The 27,740-nt window shown below is 41.6% G+C and overlaps 1 protein-coding gene across 2 annotated transcripts in view; it reads left to right on the forward strand.

Moving 5' to 3' along the window:
• The window catches only part of CDK6 (cyclin dependent kinase 6), a 190,317-nt gene that overhangs the window by 73,544 nt on the left and 89,033 nt on the right, over nt 1-27,740 (forward strand). For both annotated transcript variants that reach the window (XM_054020458.1, XM_054020459.1), the window contains exon 4: nt 9,912-10,079. In XM_054020458.1, coding sequence (XP_053876433.1) covers nt 9,912-10,079 — 168 coding nt within the window. The remainder of the gene's footprint in view (nt 1-9,911; nt 10,080-27,740) is intronic.

Genomic DNA, 27,740 nt, shown 5'->3' on the forward strand with positions numbered 1-27,740 from the left:
GGAGTAAAGACCACCCTCCTCCCTTTGCATGGTCCACAGAAGGACTGATTAGAATGGCAGCCCCTGTGATTGCCTGAGAGCCACTCACCGCAAAGGGGTTGGCGGGGGGTGGGCAGAAAGTAGGTGAGGCCACTGCTGTGCCTGCTCCTGTATGCTGGCCAGTGGAGCTGGCCAGCTGCATGGAGAAGAGAATGCTGCGCCCCTTAAAAGGATGTAACAAATTACTCTACTCTACCCCTTACAGTGCAACCAGGGAGTTCTGGGAAGCCCCAACTGTGGGTTCCTAGGCCAGTGTGAGGAAATTTAAAAAATAAATGTACTGTTCTTAATAGGAAGTTACTAATCATTACTAATTCCTTTGGGATTCAGTGTAATAACATTAATCATGATGAAGTATTTTGCTATTCATGTAATTCCTCAGGAATGCCATTGTTTTTTGGCATTAATTAATGTTGACTGTGTTACCTTAGAAGTGCTGTGACTATTCCGTTTAAAATAGAGCTGAGAGAATGTGAAACCTTTCAGCATTCATTCCAGCACATTTAATGATCGCTATTGAACTTGAAAGTAGTTTCTTGTTTTACCTTCTGGAGTTCCTACATTACCCTGTAGAACATTTGGGGTCTACTCCTGCTCTAACTGAAATCAATGGCAGTTTTGACATGGACTGATCCTGCTTCCCACTAAAATCAATCTGTCAAATTCTGACACTACTGACTCATGACATACCACTTTCTAAAACTCTTCTCCTTCGTTTACGCTTGTGGTTCTTTCTCTCCAAACACTCGTAGGGGACACATTCAGCACCAGTATGCCAACACCTGATGTCAAAAATAGGAGCGTTCCATTTCTACAGTATAAAAAAATGAAGGATTCCAGTCCTTGTAAGATGAAGAATACGGGGCAGGTACATGGAATGCTACAGATAGGGGCAGGAGAAGCATTGCTAGTTTCCCACGGATTACGGTATTTTACCATGTTTTAGTGCACAAGAGACAAACGGAGTAAGCAGGACCAATGGAAAAGCTTCCTGTCACAATTCTGTGCTTTATCCTCTCTCTGCATATGAGAGAGTCCCTCTACTGTTGCCCTTCAGTGATAGGACCAAACTTATCCATGTGCTTCAGGAAGCTGTTTCTTCCAGTGATGGTAGGAACTCAGATGCAGAAGATAAAATTGTATCCTCTAGATTCACAGGAATCAGATGTGGCTTCACTTTCCCTAGATACCAGCCAGCAGAAGGGGAAAATTGCACCCCACAAAATAAGTAGCAGTGGGTAGATATGCTGCCTCTATGTACATGGGAGATCCAGGATGTATTCTACTGCCTAGCAGTCTTCCCAAGGTGGTACAGCTCTGTGCCACCTCTGTGCCTAAATGGGAAAATCTAGCCCTTAGACCTTTAATATTGAATTATTTTCTCTCTAAGATATGTAATTTTGTCAACAGCCATGTACTATGGACTTTTTTCTAAATCATACACAGAGCAGTACTAAAGGATGCTACACATAGAAATATCACTTTTATATCTATTATAGGAAAATTCATGATGTGTTGTTATTATTTGAGAAATATTTTTCACCCTTTGGACATGGCATGCAACCCTTATTCTTGTTGGTGAATTCCTACTCAGGCGAGTAGTACAATTTATATCAGTTGCCTGAGTAAGGGTTGCCCAAATAGGTGCTTTATGAACTTAAGCAGAAAAATCATGTGTAAAATGCACTGTACATTGGAAGAACTGGGTTTAGTTTCAAAGTCTCATTGTTTGGTCTAAGTAACACTGATTTTTTCAGTGGAACATGCAAAAAAAGTCTCCTCAGTAAGGGTTTTTCCCTTTCCATAGCAAATTTCAACTTTCTGCCTCCCACTGTTTCAGGATTGTAAATTTTAAAAAGTTACATTTTTCTGTGTGATGAAAGTGTAATTTTTTATTCTGCTCCAAAATGGCTCAGTCATTTTTGCTGAATCTTAGAACAAACAAAAAACAATACCTTTCGGTAGAGACCAAACCTATAAAATCTAACATGAATGGTAAAAATGTGGTAGTTATGGTCCTCTAAAAACAGGAGGTTAAAGTGGAAATGTGTATTCAACCTTAACTCTAGCAACCATCATGGCAACTTCTGTAATACGATCTGATGGTAGTAGGAATTGCAAATCTGCAGTGACAGATGCTATTATAGTCTGTGTTTGCAAGTACACAATATCCTAGGAAAGATTAATTTATATAAATTCAATAGATAATTGTGTATTACTCGTAATAAATCATTCTCCCAAGTTATCTGTCAACACAAGCATCTCCATGCTGTCTGGCAACGTGGCGATTATAACACTTTCAACAATCTTTGAAAAATGTTTGACCAGCAATAGAATTTATGCTGTGGCCAGATGCCACATGAAAGTTTTGTGGGGAAAAGTGAAACAACATGCTACAAACTACTCTTTGAAGTTGACAGGGACCTCTTGCGAGGAATGTACTTTCATGTGCTTTGTGTGAGGTTTAGTAGACCGTAGAATAGTCTCCCAGGTAAGAATTGGTAGAACAATTAATTGGGAAAAATATTCATTGCAAATTTCTCTTTCTGTTTGCTAATCAACTTTGATTTTTACAAATCTATTCACTATTACTAATTATTCTATCAAGAGTTTATGCAAACAAATATCAAATTATGAACTGATCATCAGACACTCACCTGATTATTCAGGATTCACTATTCATAGAGTATAACTGGTGACATATGTCACATGGTATTGTTTCTGCTCCCTGACTAGATGGCTGAAACTTTAGAAGCATGACAATAACAAATACTGATTAGCAAATATTACTTTGACACAAAATTCCTCTATTCACAAATGAATTCAGGTAATAAAAATATCTATTCCCCAAAGATTTGTGTAAATAAAAACCCATTCACGCATATGTTTGCAAATAACAAGGAGCACAGGCATAGCATAAAAAAAGAGCTGTTTAGAATAAAACTAAACTGGAAAAAACACTAGAAAATATCCTGTATGAACAAATCCTGCTTTAGTTGGAAGATGGACTGAAGTATATAATATTTTTTCCTTCTTTAACTCATTTGACACTGACAACTGTTATAATTACCACTATTTTTAGACACTTTTTCTAACTTCATGAAAAAAAATTCCCTTTTAACTGACACGTTCCTTGTGATTTTTTTTTTGCAGAGGGAGGTAATTGGAAGAAATGTATCCATTTCTGCGTTATGTGGGAGATGGAAAAAATTTCTCTGTTCCATTTTAAACCATTCTAATGCCTCCTTTTTTAGTCCTGGCTGAAAGAAAAGCATCTGATGTTTGAAACAGGAGACATCGCCTATAACTAATACTTGTGGAGGAGAATTGTCTTTGCTGAGTTTGAAGGAAGAATGCAAAATAAAGATTTATAAGTGTTTGAAAAATCATTTTTGACATTCTCAGTGACTGTGTAATTAGTTTGCACACCTGGAAAAACCTGGGGCATGTAGAAGAGCAGAAAGAAGGACCCTCTAGAGACCATTTCTCATATCCACTAAATTCACAACATGTACCATATCTGGTGTTATGGAGCTGGAATAAAATTAGGTAATTTAGGCAAAAAATGTACGTATGTGGTTAAAGTTAACTATGTGCGTTAGTGCTTTGCTGAATCAGCACCTTATCTCCTAGGAGGTTGATCCAAAGGCCATTGGGCTTTGGATCAGGCTGTGCAAGCAGAGTGACAGAATATAAAACTTATTGATTATAGTATAGATATATATGCACAAAATCGTAGTCACATTTTCTCCACAATTCCTCAACTATAAAGAGAAACTACACAAAGAGAAGTCGATTCAGTAACCATAGAGCTTGGCAACATGGTGGGGTAATGCGCTGTATGGAGGTGTGATTTCTAAAGCACATTAACGTGTTGCATATTAATTGGTCTGTGTAGACCCTGCTAGTGTGCACTGAAGCACGCTTTAACATAATACTGTTTCAAACAGCATAACAGTCTTCACAGACCAATTAATACACAGATGTTAGTGTGCTTTATCCCTCTGTGTAGACAAGCCTTTGGATATGTTATGGTCAGAGGTTCAAAACTTCAATCAAAACCACATTCAACAAAAGGTCTCCATTTTATGTGGAAGGCGTGATGCATGTGCAAGCTAACAGTTGGCAGGGAGTAAGAGTAAGGTTAAGGATGTTTAGTTCACCTTATTTGCAGCATGTCCATGCTTCCTAATATTAGAAGTTTCCACTGTGAAAAATCCCTAAAGAATTGAATATGGATGAAACAAATAAATGTCTATAGAAATTACTCTAAAAGCTATAGAATTTAATGAAGATTAATCTTTTTTTTTTAAATTGGTTTATTTGAACCATTCTAGAGGATTATGTCCCTACTATAGAATGTTGATCATACTTACAAGATGGGAGACAGTATCCTGGAAAGCAGTGACACTAAAAAGGACTTGGGAGTAATGATAGATAATCAATGAGATATTAGTTTCCTGTGTTATGCTGTAGCTCAGGAGTGGGCAAACTTTTTGGAAATTGTATGGAGGGCCATGAATGCTAACGAAATTGGGGTTGAGGTGCAGGAGGGGGTGTGGGCTGTGGCTGGGGCCAGAAATGAGGAGTTCAGGGTGCAGGAGGGGCTCCGGGCTGGGGCAGTGAAGGTGGACTGTGGGGGTGTGAGGGCTCTGGCTGGGGGTGCAGGCTCTGGGGTGGGGCTGAGGATGAGGGGTTTGGAGTGTAGGAGTGTACTCCAGGCTGGGACCAAGGGGTTCGGAGGGCGGGATGGGGATCACGGCTGGGGCAGGGGGTGGGAGCACGGGGGGGTAAGGGATCCGTCTGGGGGTGCAGGCTCGGGGGTGGGCCTGGGGATAAGGGGGAGGGGTGCAGGAGGGTTCTCCGGGCTAGGACCGAGGGGTTTGGAGGGCGGGTGGGGCAGAGGGTTGGGGCGTATTTGTTATTGCAGCCTCTGGGTGGTGCTTACCTCAAGTATCTCCCGAAAGCAGCGACATGTCCCCTCTCCGGCTCCTACTTGGATGCGCAACCAGGCAGCTCTGCTGCACGCTGCACCATCCGCAGGTGCTGCCCCCGCAGCTCCCATTGGCCGCAGTTCCTGGCCAATGGGAGCTGCAGGGGCGGCACTTGAGGTGGGGGCAATGTGTGGAGCAGAGCCCCCTGGCTGCCCCTATGCATAGAAGCCAGAGGGGGGACATGCCACTGCTTCTGGGAGCTGTGCAGAGCGGCCCCCGACCCTGCTCCCCAGCTAGGGTGACCAGATGTCCCGATTTTATAGGGACAGTCCCGATTTTTGGGTCTTTTTCTTATATAGGCTCCTTTTACCCCACCCCCTGTCCCGATTTTTCACACTTGCTGTGTGGTCACCCTATCCCCAGCTGGAGCGCCGGAGTGGGAGCTTGAGGGCCGGATTAAAACAACTGTTGGGCCAGTTTGCCCACCCTTGCTGTAGCTAAGGTGAATGGGATCTTTGGGTATATAAGTAATGGAACGTCAAGTAGGAGTAAGGAGATGGTTTTACCCTTGTATACAGCATTAGTGAGTTCATTACTGGAATACTGTGTCCAGTTCTGGTTGTTGAAAAATTGGAAGGGTTCAGAAAAGAGGCACAAGAATGATTTGAGGTCTGAAAAACATGCCTTACAGTGAGAGAGTTAAGAAGCTCGGTCTCCTTAGTTTATCTAACAGAAGGTTAAGAGGTGACTTGATCATTGTCTACCAGCACCTACACGAGGAAGAGATTTCTGATAGCAAAGGGCTCATGAACCTAGTAGACAAAGACAGAACAAACCTCTGTGTTTGGAAGGTTAAGTTAAACTAATTCAGACTGGAAATAAGGGTAGTTAACTATTGGAACAACTTACCTAAAGACATGGTAGATTCTCTGTCACTTTAAGTCTTTAAACCAAGGCTGATGTTTTTATGAGAGAGCCATTATAAGTCAAACAGAAATTATGGGCAATTATTGTGTATGCAGGAGGTCAGACTAAATGATCATACTGATCCCATCGAGCCTTAAAATGTATCAATCCATTAATTCTGTATTACATTTTCAAGATCAGAAGACCTATGTAAAAGTTAGAGAGAGAAGGTGGGTGAGGTAATATATTTTATTGGACCAACTTCTGTTGGTGAGAGAGACAAGCTTTTGAGCTTACACAGAGCTTTTTCAGAGTGTCACAACTAAATACAAGGTGGAACTGATAGTTTAGCGTAAGTGGTTAACACATTTCACGGGACCATTCAAGGTGAAGGGGCCTGTTAACACCTCTTCAGTCATAGAGGAAAGGGGGAAAAAAGCTGGGGGTTGGGTTACGTGGGTTATAGATTGTTGTAATAAGTGTATCTATTCAGTCCATGATTTTTGGTGTCTAGTAAAATTATGAATTTAAGATCCCAAGTTCATCTTTTGAAGGTGTTGTGCAGGGTGAGGACTGAGAGGTCAGATATAGAGTGATTGTTCAGTGAAAAGTGTTCACCCACAGGTGATGTGGTATTTTTGTCTATCATTTTTCTGTGAGAGTTCATTTGAGGGCATAGTGATTGTGTGATTTCACCCACATAGTTATTATTGGGGCATTTAGTGCACTGGATGAGGTATAGCACTCATTGTGCTAGGCATGTATAGGACCCGTGGATTTTGAAAGGTGTGTTGTGGGGGTAGCAGGAGGATGTTGATCATGGTAGCAGTAGAGTTAGGTCTACAGGTTTTGCATCTGTTGTACTGGCAGGGTCTGGTGCTGCTTGAGTTGATGTGTCCTGATTTGTGGGGAGTTTGCTTCTGATGATGAGCTTGGAGAGGTTGCAGGAGGAGGGTGGGGGATTGAAGGCCAGAAGAAGGGGTTCAGGAAAGATTTATTTCAGGATGGGGTTCCCATCAATTATGGGTGATAATTGTTTGATGCTTCCTATGGGTTCCAGTATGGGGTAGTAGGTGACAACTAGAGATCTGCGCTCGGAGGGGGTTTTATTTCTGTATTGAAGCAGGTTTTCTTGGTGTATTTGTGTGTCCCATTCATGATGCGATCTACTTCTTTGGTAGCGTGTCCTTGTTTGGTGAAGATGGTTTTAAGTGTGTTAAGGTCTTTAACTTTGTCCTTGGAGCATATTCTGTGATATCTGCATGCCTGGCCGTAGATAACAGATTTCTGGGTGTGTTTGGGGTGGCTACTGGATCTGTGGAGGTAGGTGTGGTGATCCTCTGGGTTTCTTGTACATAGTTGTCTGTAGAGTTCCATTGTTGAAGCTGATCAAGGTGTCCAGGAAGCAGATGCTAGTGTGAGAGTGTTCTAGAGAGAGTTTAATGGACAGGGGGTGGTTGTTGAAGTTGTGATGGAAATCTGTAAGGGAATTTAGGTTGTCTGTCCAGAGGATGAAAATATCATTGATATATCTCAGGTATATCATCGGTTTCATGGTGCATTTGTCCAGAAATTCTTCTTCAAGATGGTCTATGAAGAGGTTGGCATATTGGGGAGCCATCCTGGTACCCATGGCTGTTCCCATGATTTGGACAAAGGGTTGTTGAATGTAAAATTGTTATGGGTAAGGATGAAATCGAGGAATTTGACTATTGTTTGGGGTGGATGTCTCTGAGTTGTTCATTATCGTGTCAATATTTGAGACAGGCAGCAATGCCATCATTGTGAGGGATGTTGGTGTACAGGACTGAGACATTCATGGTGGCAAGGATGGTGTTCTGAGGGAGCCTGTTAATGTTGTGGAGTTTTTGGAGGAAGTCAATTGTGTCCTGGAGGAAGCTGGCCCTTTGTGTGGTGAGTGGTTGGCGGATGGTTTCTATGAGTCCCAATACTCCTTCAGTAAGAGTGCTGTGGCCAGATACGATGGGTATGCCTGGGTTTCCTTGTCTGTGCACCTTGGGAAGCATGTAGAAGGTCCTTGAGGAGTTCATGTGGGATAAGGTTGTAGAGTTTCTCTTGGAGTTGTTTGGGGAAAGATTTGATTATATCCTTAAATTCCTAGATAAAATGTAGTGGTGGTGATGTTGTGTCTTTGAGTTCTATATAATAGGTGATATTGGAGAGCTGTCACTTGGCCTTGTTAATGTAGTCATCACAGTTGAGGACTATGATGGTGGCTCTTTGTCTGCTGGTTTGATCACTATTTGGTAGTTGGATTTCAGGGACTGTGTAGCTGTCCTCTTGGTAGTGGAGAGATTGTGGTGGATATGATGTTTGTTAAGCATTTCACAGTCAGTTTTTTTCCTGAAGCCATCAATATAATGGTCAAGAGTGTGGTTTTGTCCCTTGTTGGGTTTCTAGCCAGATTATTCTATTTTCTTATGACTGTTGGTGGAGAAGGGGTAATTGTGGGTGGTCGTCATTGTAATTTTCTGATAGTGCTACCTTTCAGCAGTATGCGCTGAAGTTTTGTATCCTTTTTCTTTTAAATGTCGGGGTGGGGGGGAGTTTGCTCCCCTGATTATGTTTAGAAGGGACTTTTGGGTGCACCCCAGAGCAACAACACTAAGCATGATCAACTCACCTCTCCTCCCCTTTGTCTCTATTCATTCCTCCCATCTACTTCTTCAGTTTCAGTTTTGTTGCTAATGTCACTGGTAAATACCTTCCTGGAGGGCCTGGGGAAGGGCATATAGGACCACCAAGACAATGAAACTGACTTACACAAACTGCTGTCAAATGCACAAAATTTGCACCTGAACCTGAAAAAATTATTCCTTTTATTTATTAGTGACCTTAGAAATTACCTGTAGCAATGCTAGGTACACAGTTTTCAGATGTGATTTTTTTGTTAATGCTTTCCCTTGAATTTTTAAATTCTTGGATTTCTAGTGTTTGTGTTTTGAGAAGTATTTGTTGGTTGATTCCTTGCTTTTGTGTTATTATGGCTGTTGTAAAACAATGCCTAATGAACACAAATAACAAAGTTTCTTTTTAACACTGAAAATGTTATAAAATATTGTGTCACTATAACTATATTATATGGAAAGCAAAAAAGTGAAACCTTATTATTTGTGTGACCGTAGTGCAGGGGTAGTCAATAGATGGACCGCGACCAAAATCCAGACGCTTTTGAACAGGCCCTGAAATCTTTTTATTTACTAATTATTATCATTATTATTGTTATTTTTTATTATTTTCTCTGGAGTCTGGACCTTGACTAGACCTTGACCAATAAATTTGGACCTTGACAAAAAAAAAGTTGACTACCCCTGCCGTAGTGCATAGACGCCTTAGTCATGGACCAGGGATCCCACTGTGCCAGGCACTACACAAACACAGAGCAAAAGACAGACCCTGATATATTTTGTAAATTTTATACAGTAGATTGAATATAAAACGACAATTTTGACCGTGCCAATTAGCTAAGGGTTAGTATTCTCATATAGAGTCTAATCCTGTGTCCAGTGAAGTCTATGCTAAGGCTCCAATTGACTTCAGTGGGAAAGGACCAGGCACACATTTATTTGATGTGCATCCTTCTCCTTCAGTTATGTACTAGGTGGCTTGAAGATGAAGTGAAGAAGTCTGAGTGAAGAACAGCTGCTTTGCCAGCCTCTGACCTAGATAATTTGTTCTTGAAGTTGTTTGGGGGGTTTATGTGCATGCTTTTGCTACACTACAGAATTTTGATCTATAATTTCTTTAACATGTATTGATTGGTCTTCACACTTCTATTTCTCAACATCAAATAATTTGTTCAAATAATTCAACTAGAAATTATAATTACCTTTGTAAGTACACCTGTTCAAATCAGCTGGCTCTAGCAACATCCTGTCTGTTTTATGTTAATAGGCACTTTTGTCTCTTGTACACATATTCAAGTCAATAGTTATTTAACTTCATTTTGCAGATGTGAAACTTTGTTTATTTGCCACCTTGTATTGATTACTATTTGCTGTTTGTGTTTAGGACATGATGCTTCAGCTGTTGCGAGGGCTGGATTTTCTGCATTCACACCGAGTGGTGCACCGTGATCTGAAACCACAAAATATCCTCGTGACAAGCAGTGGGCAGATAAAATTAGCTGACTTTGGCCTTGCACGAATCTACAGTTTTCAGATGGCTCTTACCTCAGTGGTAAGTTTCAGAATGCTATTTTACCCTCAGTAATATGCTCTATTCCCTATATTAATATAGTCAATGGATCCTGAGAGTTATAACTGTGCTTTTAAACCCTCTCCATTTTAGATCACGTGTGTGTGCAAAGAAAAATAGCTTTCCAATTAGGATTGAGTAGTTGCTTTGGTTACTTTGTAAACGTAATCTATTACTGATGACTGGGTCTGAATTACATAATGACTGATTAGTAGGGCTGAGGCATGGACTGGTTGTTTAAGCATAGGATAGTGCACCGGGAGCTCCCAAGTTCTAATTCCAGTTGTTATACTGACTATCTTTGTATATAGCCTTGGGCCAGCCGATTATGGTATGATTTTCAAAAGTGCTGAAGTTATTTAAGAGAACAAGTCCTATTGTCTTGCTCCTAAATCACATTGGTACTTTTGAAAATCCCACACTTAATCTTGCCATTTTTCCATATGTGTAAATGTGGATTATACTTCTTACTCCCATACTTCTCAGTTGTGATAATTAGTGAGTGAGAGATTATAAATGCATTGAAGATTAAATGTGCTACCTGTTAGGTATTGTTGTTAGTTTCTCACAGCAGTATTAGTTTGGTTTTGTGTTCTGCTTGTTAGCTCTATTGTTTCCCTTTGCCATCCTGAGTGCCATATCTACTAGGACAGTGTCACTTATACTTAGGACAAGAAAGGTAGGATTGCTAAGGAAAGAAACTGAAAGTAATATACATTACATTTACATATTTTATTTTATAAATTCATCCAGATCTCATTGATAAAAAGTAATCCATTGCTATTGTTGCCCCTTTTATCCCGAGCAGCTAATCAAAATGTGGGGCCCTGTGGATGTTCCAGTTGGGAGTAGAAATTGGTGATAGGTATTTCTTTCATGCAGTTTTGTTTATGCACAAAGAGTGGACAAAGTCCTGCATTTGTGAACTCAGAGGGGATCAAATAGCAGGAAAAAGCTTCTTTTGCTCACAGCACCAAAGTCTTTTCAGCCTGCATCCCTGACCCAAAAAACCTATCCCCAGCTTCTTCCAGGGTCAGATACGCTTCTCTCTCCCACTCAGTCTGTTCTTACCTGTTCACATTTTCTGTGTGTCCTCTCCCAAACTCCCTATGCCCGCACTTGGTTAGAATACCCAGTTAAACCCTCCACCCACTGGTACTAGTTTCTGGACAGACTCTATTAGGCTCTGTTTTAGGCGTGGCCCCTTAACTGTCTCTTAGTACAACTGATTTAAATGGGGGATGCAGTGTTGTAGCCATGTTGGTCCCAGGATATGAGAGAGACAAGGTAGGAGAAGTAATATCTTTTATTGGACCAGCTTCTGTTGGTGAGAGAGACAAGCTTTTGAGCTTAAACAAAGCTCTTCTTCAGGACAGAAGTTGGTCCAATAAAATATATTACTCTTCACCCGCCCGATCTTTCTTAAATGGGGAAGTTATTCACACATCAGTTTAAAGAGATGTTAACTCCGCCTATAACAAGATTTTACCCAGCCCATAACAGTACAAACTGCAAAAGCCCTACCACATTTGTAAAGCATGACAGAATGTTAGTCTGGTTTCCTGCTTCAGCATGAATGAAGACAGGAAGAAACAGAAAATCATATCAACATGTTATTAAACAGAGGGAAGTATCTTCTGCACTTCAGACATGTGCAGACTGGCAAGTCGCTGTGCTGTTTTGTTTTGTTTTTCATTGCTTGTAGAACGTCTCTTAAGGATTGATCCAAAGTCCTCTGAAGACAATAGGAATCTTTCCACTACTTCAGAGGACACTGGATCAGACTTTTGGAAGTATTAAAGAAAGGGGATGGGGGGAAAGGTTCTCCTTGAACTTGCAATAACTGTTTATATGTCAATCAGAAACAGTCACAGCCCCAATATCTCTTTCCACTGAACCATAAATGGAAACTGCATCCATCTGAAATTGTGGGGAGTTGCCAGTAGGTTTTTTAAAATAGTCTATAAAAGAAGGAACTAGCCATGTACTAAGCAAATCAAGGATTCTTCTGTAGTCATGAACTCTGCCAGAGGAATAGAAGCAAGGGATCAGAAGCCCAAGGAACAGAACTCGTTTGCTAAGGCAAGAATGCATTGAAACCTGCCTGTATTAGCCCATTGTCAGCACTCCTGGGTGAAATAGAAAGAGGTGACATTTAATATTTGGTTTGTCCAGACTGCTAAAATGGGTGGTGTTAAAAACTCATTAGCTAATATGCATTTACATGGTTTTAAACACGATTCAGCCCTTACTGTAGACAAAGGGTCTGTCTAGATTAGGATCTTGTCTACACATAAAAATTGTACCACTTTTACTATATTTATATTGTTAATGTGGTACAGTCTCCCTAGAGTGGTAACTATTGTACCAGTATAAAAGTGCTTATACCAGTATAGCTTATTCCCGGGAAGAAGAATAAGCTATACCAGCACCTTTATGCTGGTATAATGGTGTGCACACTAGGGCTTCTACTGGTATAATTATTTTGGTAAATCATATCCCTCACTCAAATAGTGATACTGATACAACTTCAAAATAGGTAATTGGTAACACTGCTTAGCACCGAGCACAGATGTAGTTTAGTGCCTTTAAAATCACATTAGCTGATTATGCTGTAACCTAGTGGGGAGCCTCGTTTATAACATGATCATCTAACATGATTTTAAACATCAGGACATGAATAAAACTTTTAACCTCCTCCTCCTCTTCACTCCTGGTCTTCCATTGACTTCAGTGGGACCAATATGTGGCCTGAAGTTTCAGTCTTTGAGTGGAGTGTTCCTTTCTCTAACGGTAAAATATGGTAACCAAGAACCCTCTAGCAGTGTGTCAATTTAATAAAATTCCTACACGGTGGGGGTATGGTTTGGAATACCGTACATAAAAGCAATACCATGCACAGTCAGATGATAGAAGTACATTGTAGGAGCTATCACTCTGATCCAGTGACATGAGAGCTCTGCATCATTTCCTTCAGCAGAGAGCTTACAGCAAGATAAGCTACAAGAATCATCTTTTGAGGTATCAAATCAGTCCCAAGATACATCCACATTCTTTGGTCACAAAGGAACTCTTCAGATGGACAAAAAGAGCTTGCCATGAAAGTAATCCAGTAAAAAGAACTGGCGCAGCCCTAGTTCATTGGGTGCCGCAAATGAGTAACTTCAAAGCAGTTTTTCTGTGGTAGCCAGTTACTTCCACAATGCTAAAGAATTCTTCTGGCAGGTCAGTCCCCTGGGCATCGGGCTGTCATTTAAAGAAGAAATCTCTTGATACCTCCTCCAGTAAATGAATAAAACGTTCAGGATAACGTAACACATGTTTAGGGGGCAGAACACTAGTCCCAGCTGTGGTCAAACCAAGAAGTGATACAGATCTGAAATAACAGCACTAGAAAGAATCATGTTTGGTCTTTTTCTCGGATGGGGAAGAATGAATCAGCCTTTCAGTTTCACATGAAGTTAGATTGTCTTATTGTTGGTCTTGACTCTCGGGAGCCTTTTGAATAGGCTTTGTGATAACAAGAGATGCAGCGAAGGTTGAAGGGAGAAGAGGGGTTGATATGGTTATGTAATTTTAGAGTTAAGTGGATAAGTAAATGAGCTGTCGCTTTTCTCTGTGGTTCAGAAAAAATGGACACTAAATTCTAGTGTAGGCAAACTTGCCCTATACAGAGGGACAGGTGTCTATTAGGATCCACAAATGAAAATGGTAGGGGCTACATTATAAAGAAAAAATAGGCCAGTCAGTATTCAGAATCTGTTAATATCCGTCTTTGTTGCCAGCTGATTGCCTAAATATCTATGAATTGCTGGGTATCAGAAGGCAAAGTGAGATGAGCACATCTAATTGTGATCACAGTGTCTAGCCCGAGCTGCGAATATCAAGATTTTAAATCATGACCTAACTCCAAAAAAAATGAAGCAAAACTGGCAAGAGACTAGTGTTTGTAAAACACTCATAGTAGCCTTTTTGAAAACGTGTGGCTTAGATTAGATGGAAGAGCTGCTGACTTTTTTCCTCCCTAAAATGCAAACAAAATGGTTTTATTTTGCTTTTTTCCTTTAAAAAAATCTTATTTTCAGATTTGCTCGAAGTAAGAGGGGGAAAAAATCAGTTTCTCTGCTAATGCACTAAATTGTTTATACTGGGATCAGCTGAAGAGATTGAGAATTTTTAAAAACCCAATTCTCACTTTCAGTGAACATTTTCAGATTATGCTAGCGTTTTATTTGAGTGTTTCTTCAGGATAAAGATTTTCCATCCATTTCCTGGCAGTCATTTCAGCACAAATGGTTTACAAGTCACATCATGCAGTAACTTGGATTTCATTTTGTTGGTATAGTGGCAAGGGAGCATAAAATAATTTTCACTAACTGGGCTTACTTTGTAAAAAATAAATATATAAATTAGTTACAGCAACAAAAATAACAACAAAAAAGATAGAAAATATCCCATTTCAAAGAGGAATGAGTGCTTCTCTGTTTTCTACCCAATACTGCATTGTAAGATGCTAATAAATACCACCTGTTTAGTAAATAATATGGGTGTAAGCTCTCATCTGAACTAATATATGATTTTGGAGACTGGACACAATAAGGGCAAAGGAGAGTTTCTTTTTCTTTTGGTTCCTTGTGCTCATCCTGGTGCTCTGTTTCCCCTGAAACCCATCCAGATATCATTTATACTGTGGAATCCTCTCACACAAAACACATAAGTAGTCCCATTGCAGTTAAATTAGGCACATGCTTAAGTAGCTTGCTGAATTACAGCTGAAATCTGAGCTCTGAGAAAGAGGGACTCCTGCCTTCATTTATTTTTTTTCTCCTATAGCCCAGGCAGAAAAACATACTTTTTAGACCCCGTGATTGTTGTTTGTCTGAGATGACTTTCATCTTGTATTTTGTTGAAGAATGTAAAGCTTCTTACCACTGACATATGGGAGCTAGTGTTGTATAGGGTTACCATACGTCCTCTTTTTCCCGGACATGTCCGGCTTTTCGGCACTCAAACCCCCGTCTGGGGGGAATTGCCAAAAAGCCGAACATGTCCGGGGAAAATGGCGGCTCTGCTCCTCCCCTGACTCTTCGGCTCTGTTTAAGAGCCGGGCTGCTCGAGCGCTACCGGCTTTGGGCGGCCCCCGTGCCTCCGGACCCTGTGCCACCGGAGCCCGGGAGGGGAAGTGCCCGGCTGGGGGTGCAGGGTCCGGAGGCATGGGGGCTGCCCGAAGCCGGTAGCGCTCGGGCAGCTTGGCTCTTAAACAGAGCCGAAGAGTCAGGGGAGGAGCAGAGCCTCCGGCCGCGGCGGCTCTGCTCCTCCCCGACTCTTCGGCTCTGTTTAAGAGCCGGGCTGCCCGAGCGCTACCGGCTTCGGGCAGCCACCGTGCATCCAGACCCTGCGCCGCCGGAGCCCGGGAGGAGAAGTGCCCGGCTGGGGGCGCAGAGTCCGGAGGCATAGGGGCTGCCCAAAGCCCGAGCGCTACCGGCTTCACGGTTTGCCGGGCAGCCTCCAGACCCTGCGCCCCCGGCTGGGGGCTTCCCCTCCCGGGCTCCAGCTGTGCTGGGGAAGCGCCGGCTGGGGGCGCAGGGTCTGGGGGCTGCCCGGCAAACCGTGAAGCCGGTAGCCTGGGGCAGCCCTTTCCGCGTGGCTGGGAGTGGGAGGGAGGAGGGGGCGGAGTTAGGGTGGGGCTAGGGGTGGGGAAATGGGTGGGGCCAGGGCCCCTGGAGGGTCCTCTTTTTTTATTTATTAGATATGATAACCCTAGTGTTGTAGATCTCTTTGTAACTCAAAAGCTTGTCTCTTTCATGTTGGTCCAATAAAAGACATTACCTCACCCACTCTAATATGGGAGCAAAACTGCTTTGGTTCTCGCAGTCATAGCTTTTGTGAGGAGATACCTAGTCTTGAACTCAGAGCTCCAGTTCTGTAGCTCATAGCACTTTTCTTCAGTCCACCCGGTTGGCCCTCAAAAGAAAAATGAGTCACAGATGAATGTCCAGAGAATCAAAATATGTGCTGTTGAATTCTGGAGTGCTGTCGAAAGATTGTGTTTACCCAGGAATACAGTATGATTGTAACTGGTTGCTTATCTTAAGTTGTTGTGTGTTTTCCCCCAGAATCTGGGATAATCAACAGTCCTGTAAATGCAAGCCTCTCAATTTCACCTAGAAGATTTTAAATTGTATCGTGTGTAGTTATCTCAGATTTTCCTGAACTAAATGGCTGAAATCACAGTGCCAGTTGGAAGGATAATCTGGTATCTGTTGGAAACTATCCTTTATAACTCCATATAGTGGAGATTTTCTTTTTTCTTCATAGTACAGTATCTTCATCTTTAGCAATAAGGTAATTACCCAATTAACCTCCAAAGCAGCTGGTTTCTTTTCTGGTTTCCTTTCCTTACAAAAATTAATTCTACTTATTGCTTTCATCTTCAACATCCATGATATTCACCTAAGTATGGAGGATCCACTTTACAGCCCTGCTGTACCCTTTACAGATTAGGGGTGCAGGCACAGAGGCTGTGCAGGGAACTCTCTCCCTGTCTGTCCCAGAGGGTGCTCTGAGCTGGCCTTGAATAGGTAGGCTGAAGAAGGGAACATTGGGATATGATCAAAAGAAGAGCTACTGGATCCATGATTTCACAGATTCAGCAGTCTAAAATCCCTGCAGAGGTTGCATCGTCCATTATTCTAGCATAGTTAGTTGCCAATGGATGCAACTTGGTTTAAGCTGTAGTCACACAGCTGGCCCACAGGCTGAAGGGTTGAATTCAGTCCTCCCTCCCTACCACTACAGAGTTCTCCACAAAAAACCCTGTAACTCAGGTTTTGTCCGGGAAGAGTTAATTTCTCATAGTGCAGACACAGGGCAGCTGAAGGAATTTGGAGTGCGTTCTCTTAAACATTGCCCAGGGAGGTTCTTTCCATTGTATGCACTTGATAATGAGAAATATATTGAGTGATGTATCTCCAGAGTCATTTTAAGAATAAAAATCATTTTCAGTAAGATGATATCAAAACTTCTGGCTGATACTTCAAAATAATCTGAGATATATAGCTAGATTAAGTAAACTCCTGTTGGCTGTTGTGGATCATGTGGCTTGGGTCTGTACACAAAAGATAATATTATTTTGCGTGTGCATAGTCATCTAGCCAAGTGATGGCATCTTCAGTGGCATGATGCAGTTCTTCTGGGAAACCGCTGAATCTAGTCATCAGGCATTCATCGACAATGTGCGTCATCATCTGTGTTGTGCCACAGCTGCACAAAGGGCTGTCACAAAGGCCCCAGCGATACTGGTTGGCTGCACAGAGACCTTGTCCGGTCTGGACAACGGGGCAGGTCAAAACCAGGTGGGCAAATTGTGGGGTCTGTGATGACTCTGTCCATTCCTCTCGCCAGAGTGTTTCCGCCCAAACATCCTGGCGTGGCAGATGAGACCATAATGGGTGACATGACGGCATACATGCAGCTGGTGGTTTAAAAAGGTCATTGTGCAGCGGTAGGCTTGAGTTGGCACGTACACCTCTAATCTGATATAATGCGACCTGATATAACACGAATTCGGATATAACGCGGTAAAGCAGTGTATGGGGGGGTGGGGCTGTGCAGTCCGGTGGATCAAAGCAAGTTCGATATAACGCGGTTTCACCTATAACGCGGTAAGATTTTTTGGCTCCCGAGGACAGCGTTATATCGGGGTAGAGGTGTACTTTCTTCAGTAACTTGCCAGTGGCAACCTCTCGTCTGATAGGAGGAGGAGCAATATTTTTCAGAACTGGAAGCCATGGGAGTGGAGTTGGATGCAGGGTGCCGGTGCCGGAGATGATACGCATGGTGGCATGTAACTGCATATCCACCAGTTTGGCATGTGACGATCGACTCCAAACTGGTGTGCAGTACTCTGCCACTGAATACGAGGTGGCAAGAGCTGACATCCACAAAGTTGGAGCACAAGCACTCCATGACGAACCTGCCAGTTTGCTAAGAAGATTGTTGCGCATCTTAACTTGAGCTGCTGTCTTCTTCAGGTGGGCATGGTAACTCAGTGTGCGGTCTAAGGTCACACCTAGATAGACCGGTCCTACTTCATGCTTCACCTTCACAAAAGATAATGAAAAGAATAGATTGTTCAGGTCAGTGACCGTTTTATCTAAGGCTGATACAATGATATATACACCCACAGACTTACAAATATATAAACAATTTTGTTAAAAGAGTGTTATTTAGGTTGAAAAGTCAAGCACGCAAGAGCTAGGAAATGCTAGAATAAAGGTTGCATTTGTTCATATGCATTATGACAGTCTTCCCCAAAATCACATCGGAAGTGCCTACAGTTTCAAATATAACTAGAGATTTTGTGTGCCCAAGTTGAGAATCTTAAAGAATTTGAAATTTGGCAGAGGGGCCAATTGTGTATATACAGAAAGAGAGAGAGCACATAAACATGAGAGGGAGAAAATATTGTGATAGGCCAGTAATTTCAGAAATGGGCCCTAAAATTAGTCTGAGTCCATATTTAGGAACCTAAAATAAGTGGCCTGATTTTGAAAAGCAGCAGCTTTTCAAAATGCAGCAGCTCCCACTGAATTTTTGGGGCATAGTTGTTAAGTTACTGCTTTAGGATCTTAAAGTTTGTTGTTTATTTGAGTTTTTGGGGAAAAAAATTTGAGCATCTTTACCAAATACATTTTCAAACAAAATATCTGACATATTTTTAATTCCCTTCCTGCCAAGACCTTGATTCAGGGTCCTATACTTCTATTCCATTACAGCTGATACCACGGCTAACCCTGAAAGCCATCTAAGGAATGCAGAGAATGCAGCTCTCTGCTCTGATTCAGTCCCAGGTTTATCTTGAAATGTAAAAAGCCTTTCAGTTAGCCTTTCATAGAAAGTGAATTACTTGACAGTAAACAAGCAAACTGGCTCTATGTGAGAATATGTGCTATGTCAACAAAATTGCTGCATGGAAGCTGGAGCTAATGCGGGGTATGGACTATGATCACTGGGCGTCTCCACGCTGACTTGGGGTTTTTTTTTTTTGCATTAGTATGCTGCACCTAATCTAATCTAATCTAATCTAATCTAATCTATGGAGATATCCTATTTCCTAGAACTGGAAGGGACCCCGAAAGGTCATCGAGTCTAGCCCCCTGCCTTTACTAGCAGGACCAAGTACTGATTTTGCCCCAGAACCCTAAGTGGACCCCTCAAGGATTAAACTCACAACCCTAGGGTTACCATATCTAATAAATAAAAAAAGAGGACCCTCCAGGGGCCCTGGCCCCGCCCATTTCCCCACCCTGGCCCCGCCCCAACTCCACCCATTCCCCGCCCTAACTCCGCCCCCTCCTCCCTCCCGCTCCCAGCCACGCAGAAAGGGCTGCCTGAGGCTACCGGCTTCACGGTTTGCCGGGCAGCCCCCAAACCCTGCGCCCCCGGCCGGCGCTTCCCCAGCACAGCTGGAGCCCGGGAGGGGAAGCGCCCAGCCCGGGGCGCAGGGTCTGGAGGCTGCCCGGCAAACCATGAAGCCGGTAGCACTCGGGCTTTGGGCAGCCCCTATGCCTCCGGACCCTGCACCCCCAGCCGGGCACTTCCCCTCCCGGGATCCGGCGGCGCAGGGTCCTGAGGCACGGGGGGCTGCCCGAAACCGGGAGCGCTTGGGCAGCTCGGCTCTTAAACAGAGCCGAAGAGTCAGGGGAGGAGAAGAGCTGCCATTTTCCCGGACATGTTTGGCTTTTTGGCAATTCCCCCCGGATGGGGGTTTGACTGCCGAAAAGCCGGACATGTCCGGGAAAAAGAGGACGTATGGTAACCCTACACAACCCTGGGTTTAGTAGGCCAATGCTCAAACCACTGAGCTATCCCTCCCAAATGCAAGCCTGTAGCGTAGATTCACTGCACTGGTGTAAAAAATGACTTATCCCAGTGCAGCCCACCCTGGGTTAGTAAGCAGCCCAGTGCACCTACACTTGTGCAGAAAAGTATCTGGTATAGACAAGCTTCAAGAAGAACAGGAGTACTTGTGGCACCTTAGAGACTAACAAATTTATTAGAGCATAAGCTTTCGTGGACTACAGCCCACTTCTTCAGATGCAGCTTATGCTCTAATAAATTTGTTAGTCTCTAAGGTGCCACAAGTACTCCTGTTCTTCTTTTTGCAGATACAGACTAACACGGCTGCTACTCTGAGACAAGCTTCAGACACTGGTCCAAAAGTAAAGTTGTAATTAAATATTCTTTGCTTTCCTTTCCCCCCTGCTTCCCTTCATTTTCTTTCTTTCACTGGTAAGGACATAAGATCAGAAATTTTTTAAATTGTTACTAATGGTACCAGGATTGACTTATGTTTTTTCACATTGTTGTTCTAATATGTAATCCCTGTTGAAAGAATGGGAGTCTGTGTTAACCTAGCTGGAAAAAATGTATAAACTCAGGTTATTGTATTTTTGTCTCTTTACTATAAAAAAATAGCTCCGCTGTCTTTTTACTGTACTGTTTTCTGTTATGAAACTGTTGTGCAGTCCAGGAAAAACGTTATTTAAAACTGTTCTATACAAATTGTTTTTATGTTTTAAATTGCTTTACATCTAGCTTAAGAGGTAAATGACTGTTTTTTGAGGTGGTTGAGATTATAAAAGCAATATGATTGTTTGACAGGCTCTCAAGCTGTGTAATTACAAAACTGTTTCCATGTAATTCTAAACCCATTCCTAAAACACTAAAATAACCCTAGCAGCCAGCACTCATGCTGCCTCAGGTTGTGATCTTATCAGAGCTATTAAGATAAGCAGGGTTGGGCCTAGTTGGTACTTGGATTGGAGACGTCAAATTGTTACAGGAAGTGATGTTGGTGAGTCATTTAAATGGCATTCTTCTATCTGAATCAGTGCTACACCAGAATTCCCACGTGGTGCTAGGGGGCACACTGCTGCTGCAGGTGACATCTTTGAATGGGACATAATAAAATTGAGGCTCCAGCACCTTTTGCAAGAGTAGAGGAGGTAGCCCTAATTTTTCTAGGTCCTGGCCAAATTCCAGCTTCAGAATTTACTTACTGAAATTCCCTGCTGTAGTTTCAGTTGGAGAAATTATGCTTACTCATCTAAAATGTAGATGTGTAGTGTTGCTGGTGGAGAATGGCTAACAGCTTCAGTTTAAAGGAATCAATAGATGGTAGGAGTGGAAGAGATCTGGTAGATTGCCCAGTCCATCTCTGTGTCAGTGCAAGATTGTTGATTATTCTATATTGTCTAGTGTTGTTTTGTCACATTTTAGCTGTATAAATGCCAAGCAACAGGACTTCCATCGATTCTATTGGGAGACTATTCCGAAGCATTATACATCTCGCTTTCAGAAAGTTTTCCTGATATCCAACCTGTATTTTCCCATTCTTAATTTCATCTCATTTTCCTCTGTTTATTGTGGTTGCCCATCTGTCAGTCAATAGCACAGATCCAGGGCCTTGCAGGTCGGCTTCCAGTGGAGGAGAAATCAGTGACATGGATCTGGGTAGCGTAACTGGTTTTATTTACACGCACGCACCAGTCTTGGAACAACCTTTGAATCAAGCCTCTTTTGTCTGAATTTACATATGCTGTTCAGAGGTAGAGGTAGAATATCCAATATTTGAGTGAGTGGTTTTGATTTAACAGTTCATCACATTAGCTGCAGTGGAGTAGAAGCATAGATAGCAGAGCCAGAGCTTGGAAAGAGCTATACTCTTTCATAACTTACAGGAAAAAATAAATTGCTTGTTCCATTCCTCTCATATTGTCAATTATATATACAGTGGTGGCCTGAACAGGTTTTGTGGCATTGCAGTGAAGAGGCCTCATATTTGCTCTCGACAGAAACCTCTAAAAACCACCAACACACACCCAATAAATCTAGAAAATAGTGTTACAAAAAAATGTAACATGAATAAACCTAAAAGACCACCAGTCACAGTATCTCCTTTGAACAGAAATGGTTCTCTGGTGCCGTGGAGTCTTGGCAGCAGTCGCCACAGTAGCGCACATTCTACTTTTATTTTATTAAAATGCAAAATTGCATGTTTTCTGTAGTTAACAATGGAGTGTTTGTTTTAGTTTCATTTTCACTTTCACCATTAAGGGAAGGGGCTTGCCACAGGAATAATGCAGGAGCACTGGTATTAGTGGGATGCATTTCTTTGTGAATTCTAAGGCTTGAGATGTTCAAAACGAACATTTGATTTTTTAAAAAATCCACACTTTTATTGATGCATTATGGCATGAACAAGATACATCTTCTGTTAGTACAAGATTCATTCATTTTACCTTTGTGAATGAAATTTCACAAGTTTCAAGTTTTACTTTCGTTCAAAATGATTAATTCCACAGCAAGCCACCACATAGCGTGTGTGTGTATAATTACATCACATCTATGTATAAAATTAATCAAATGACTGACCCTCCATGTTGTTCAAAATAGAAGTCATTCATTTAATTCACTTGTTTAATTCTTTCATAAGTAGATAGTGCTGCAATGTAGTCTTCGGACTAAAACCAGTTTTACAATAATACTGTTGTGCTAGGGGTTGGGTGAAAGAAACATTGTTGAGCCTGGTGGGTGTTACAGAAGCCCATCATTCAAGATAAATTATAAAAAGCAATTAAGCCCCTTTATGGTCTAGATAGCTGAAACAATAAGAGCCACTGTCAAAGAAACAGGCCATATGCAAGGCTGTCTGAGCTATGTGGGCAGAGGGGTTTGACAGACGTTTGAATGCAAATGCAGGCGACTGACTGATGTTTGAGGGTGCTGTATGTGTGTATGAGAGAAGCAGGGAAACACAATAGAAAAAGAGAGAGAAGATAGCCCCAGAGACAGCCACAGAAGTATTCGTAGCATCACCCTGAGAAAAAGCTGAGAGAGAGAGCTTTTGGGTTTAGAGCTAGCTGGAAAGACTATTGGAACGATGAGCAGAAAAAAACTATTTGATTCCCACTGTGTTCAGGGAAACAGGACTTTATGTGCATATTCTTTATAAATAAACCAGATTGCATCCAAGAGATACCTGACACAGCCAGTATTTAGGGTCTTGATGACAAACTGCTCAGGCCGGAGGTAATCATGCTATAGGTTGAAGGATATTCTATTTTTAGAAGGTATAGTATATTCTTTCTCTGTATATACAGTTAACTGAGCCAAAGTATTGTATATCATATTCAACTAAAAGTTATAGTTAAGGCTAAGATTTAATCACAGGTATTTTTAGTACAAGTCATGGACAGGTCATGGGCAATAAACAAAAAGTTCAAGCCCCTGACCTGTCCATGAGTTTTACTAAATATACCCCTAACTAAGTCTTAGGTTCGGGGGGGGGATGCTCCTGCGGACACTGCTGCTTTGGGTGGGGGTGGGGGCACTCTGGGCCCCGCCACTGCTGGAGTGGGGTGGCTGGGGCCCCGCTGATGATACTACTGGACCGGGGGGGCGGGGGAATCGCCTGGGACCCACTGCTGCTGCTCGGGGGGGTGGGGGGTGGCCCGGGACCGCCACCTCTGCTGCTCCGGGAGTAGGGGCAGGCCCTGCTGCCACTGCTACTGGCGGGGTGTGGCAGGGGTTGGCCTGGGGCCCCGCTGCTGCTGCTGCAGCTCTGGGTGGGAGCAGCCCGGGGCCCCACTGCTGCTGCTCCGGGACCGCTGCTCCAGGGCAGCACCTGGAACCAGCTGCCCGAGCAGCCCGATTGGCTGCTGCAGAAGACTGTGACCTCCATGAGAGACTCACAGCCTTAGTTATAGTTTAGGTGTTTTTGATAGCTTGATGAATCTGGGAGACTCTTTGATATATTACTTACTATGAAAAGAAGATATGAGCTTGAAATCGGTAGGTACGATTGAATGTTGTCAGGGGTCATCATGTTTAGCATACATCCAGGAAGTATCTCAAGAGCATCAGTCAACTGAAAATTTCCGAAGTGGTGATATGTCATCCAAATATCACTATAGGACAGTACTTCTGGAGAGGATGAGAAAACAATACAACTGTGTCCACTGTGTTGATGGACAGGTACCAAAATATCTCACAGTCATCCCATATGTTCCTTCAAGATGGCTACAGTTTTGTCATATTAGTTTGGTATGTTTAACTAATCTGTAGTTAGAAATAACAAAGGGGATTCTAGGACTACATCTTGAAATACCAGCATCACCATACCGGAATAAGTGCTAATATTTATCTTGTCACTTTTACTTCAGTCAAAGCTGATAAACAACATGGAAAAGATAAACCATCTATGTTATTCACTTTGGCGTGCTGGCATGGGCACTTTCTAGGAGGAGATGAACTTTCTTTTTTTGGTTTGTTCCAACGCTTGGAGATCAGTAGTTTTTCATGAAAAAATATATACAGGCCCTTCTGCCTGGAAAACAATTAACTCTGGCCTTTTCTGGCAGTGCTTTTGATTATTCAATGAAACTTAGCTCTCAAAGTGTTGGTGATGGGGCATGACTTGAACTGTATACTAGAGCTGATCAAACATTTTCAATATATTTGAAAATTTTACAAAAAAAATTCTGAACAATTTTGGTGAGAATTTTTTCTGCGTCTTTTGACCAACTCTGGTGTAAATCATTTAGACAGAACATCACTTTTTGATGTACGCTAAGTATAATATTTAGGGGAAAATAAAATCTGTAGCATTAGATATAATTCTATCCTTTGCATAATATGCAGGCATTAGATGATGACAATGCAATTATGGATACATGTACTTCTGTTACCACTGCTGTAATTTCAGTGGCACCACATCCTATGTAAGGGAGAAGTTGGAAGGTAGAGAGTTTAGGAGTTCTTTTGGAACCTTATTTATTTGGAGATAGATTTGGTTAGTTATTTTTATGTGCTGTGTTTCATCTTGCATTTGAAATGACAAAACCAAGCTCCTTAAAATCAACGTTGAAATTAGGAAGATTGCTAGAAAATTTAAATATCCTGGTTTGCAATTTAGGGTTAATCTAGGTGCCTTGTTTACATTAAGAACAAATATAATTCAAAACATGCTCTGAGGGTAACATTTAAACAGAGGGGATCAGAGGTAGATACGTATCTTTCTTAATGTAATGGCATTTTGCTTTTATTTTGTTTACATATATATATTCAGGCTTTGTAAAATCAAAAATACCTTTGGAAATGTAGCTGCTTGAAAGTGCTTTAAGGGCTTGCTTTTTTTTTTTTTTTTAAATTGCTATTGCAGTAGCCATAAAGGCCAAATCCCTCAGCTGGCATAAATCAGCATAGTTCCATTGGCTATGCCAGTTTACATGGACTGCAGGATCTGGCCCTTAAGTCAAATGTAAGCATTTTGTGCTTGCTTTACATTTACTTGAGCAGTTGAAATTTGTACTTAAAGATGTCCTTTCTTTCTTTTATTGTCTCCCACTAGTAGCTTTTTGAAAGGATACTGTTGCTTTGAAATGCATGGGACTGTTTTAAGTTAATGGATTCATGACTGGCAGGTTTCAGCGCAACAAAGACATGGGTAGTTTTAAGTAATTTGTGACATTAAACAGTATCTGCACCTTATGTAATTTAAACACTAGAAGAATTAAATAAGGAGGGGCCTGTGCATGGTATCAGTTCTTGTGGGAAAATATGCTTCAGTGACTTACTGGCACTGGTTTTGGAATGTGGTATTTAAAAGTACCTTTTTACAGTGGGAAAGAATTTGGTCAAGAGTAAACAGTCTGACCTTGTTAAATGGACCAAAGTCTGTACATAACCTAGTGCCAGAAAACTAGTTTTTACCAGTCTGTTTAAAAAAAAAAAAAAAAGTTGTAATAAATGTGACTAGACTTTTGGGGGGTGGGGCGGGGGGGAATCCTGTGTACAGTGTAAAGCCAAAAAAATTCCTGTTAAATTATAGACCTTTCTAGGTCACTGCAACTTGGCCATATGCTATAAAAATTATTTGTACTGTTATTTATGACACACTACAAGCAGTGTCATATACAGTAGCCAGATGGACCCATGTCACTTTAGGAATGAGTGAACAATTTTCAACACAAATAAAAGCTGTGTGTGTCAAAAACTGAAAATGTAAATACAAATGGATTTGCAGTAAAAATGAATTTAGCTTATAGGCTTTATTTTAATTACAAATCTCGGTATCCTCATTATCCTCATCATTGTGTTCATAGAGAGTAGTTAGATTTACAAGCCTCTCTTTACTATGTCTTTAACTCATACAAAATGGTTATCACACAAGGGATGAGGAACAAGAACAAGTACATTTTGTGGATTAATTTTTAGCATTTAGAGTTTCCTGAAGATTTTGCTCAAGATGAATTGAAGCACCAATACTGATGTTCAGGTATGAAATCATAGCTCCAATGAAGTCAGTGGCAAAATTACCACTAGCTTTAGTGGAGCCAAAGTTTCACCCCAGGTTTTCATGTGCTGCCTGTAAAATTTGGACACCCTCTGTGGTCAGATATTCAACCTTGCTCTAGAGGAGGAGTCTACTGATAGCAGCAATGACCTTCAGAAAAAAATATTCATGTTAATGTCCTGTCCAGTTCGGGAATCGGAATTACCACAGAATTCTCACAGCCACTACATAGAACGCAGCCCCTTTTTGTTTCCAGTGTTAAGACAACAGAGTCAAGGTAACACATCAGACATCCCAAGGCTTTGCATGTAATGCATTTTAATGCATAGATGAATGAAAGGTCCTACTATATCTCAAGAATATGAAGACACTGTCCTTCTTTCCGAAGAACACCCTGCATACAACTTTAAATAATTCTGTTAACTAGCTGAGGTCCAGTAACCTAAGTTATATGAAAATAAAAATGTTTGTAGTACTCGTGATTACCAGTTTAACTAGACAGAGACAGCAATGTTTACTGTAAAATTCAATTCAACTCAAGACTGTGCATAAGAGATAGTTTGACTAGAAAAAACTTTAGACAAAACCAATATATTAAAGGAAAATATGCTTGTAACAGGTAAGTACAGGTTAAAAATAAAGTAGAGTTTACTTTAGGTTTTGACAAGTTTAGATGAAAAATCTGTTGTAAGCCAGAAAAGGCGGAGAATGCCTCTCTAAATGTAAACATTGTTTTCTGATTTTTATAGTCTATGTAAACATAATCTGAACTTTGCCTGAGCTTCCTGAATTCTCTCTCTCTCCTTTGTCTTTGCAACATCAGCTCTATGTTTACCCTGCAGAGATTTCTGGAGGACCAAAATGAGATGAAGTTCCCACCCTTCTGTGATCAGAATCTATACATAGTAATTTGGATTCACCACGGCACTGCATTACTCTAGTTTAAAACCATCATGTCCCTGGAGTTTCACTGGCCTATAACTGGAGTCATGGCATGAAGAATCAGACTGCTGTAGTCCAGATTTACGCCCTAACGAGAGTTTGGAACTTTATTAGTAACTCACATAAAAACAATAACATAAACTTCAGTTTGTTTTCTTTATAAATTTAGCTATTTTTATGGCTTCCTAGCCCTAATTCATGAATTCCAGTTTCTTCTCTCCAGGGAGTCATTCCCACCTCCTGGGTATTCAGGGTGGCATTAACAAGATGCACCTGCCACAATGACTCCAGGCCTTGTCTTGTTTAAGAAATTCTATTATTGTAAATAAAACTAGGAGGAA

Source organism: Malaclemys terrapin, chromosome 2 (genome assembly GCF_027887155.1).
Source record: "Malaclemys terrapin pileata isolate rMalTer1 chromosome 2, rMalTer1.hap1, whole genome shotgun sequence".
Lineage (NCBI taxonomy): Eukaryota > Metazoa > Chordata > Testudines > Emydidae > Malaclemys > Malaclemys terrapin.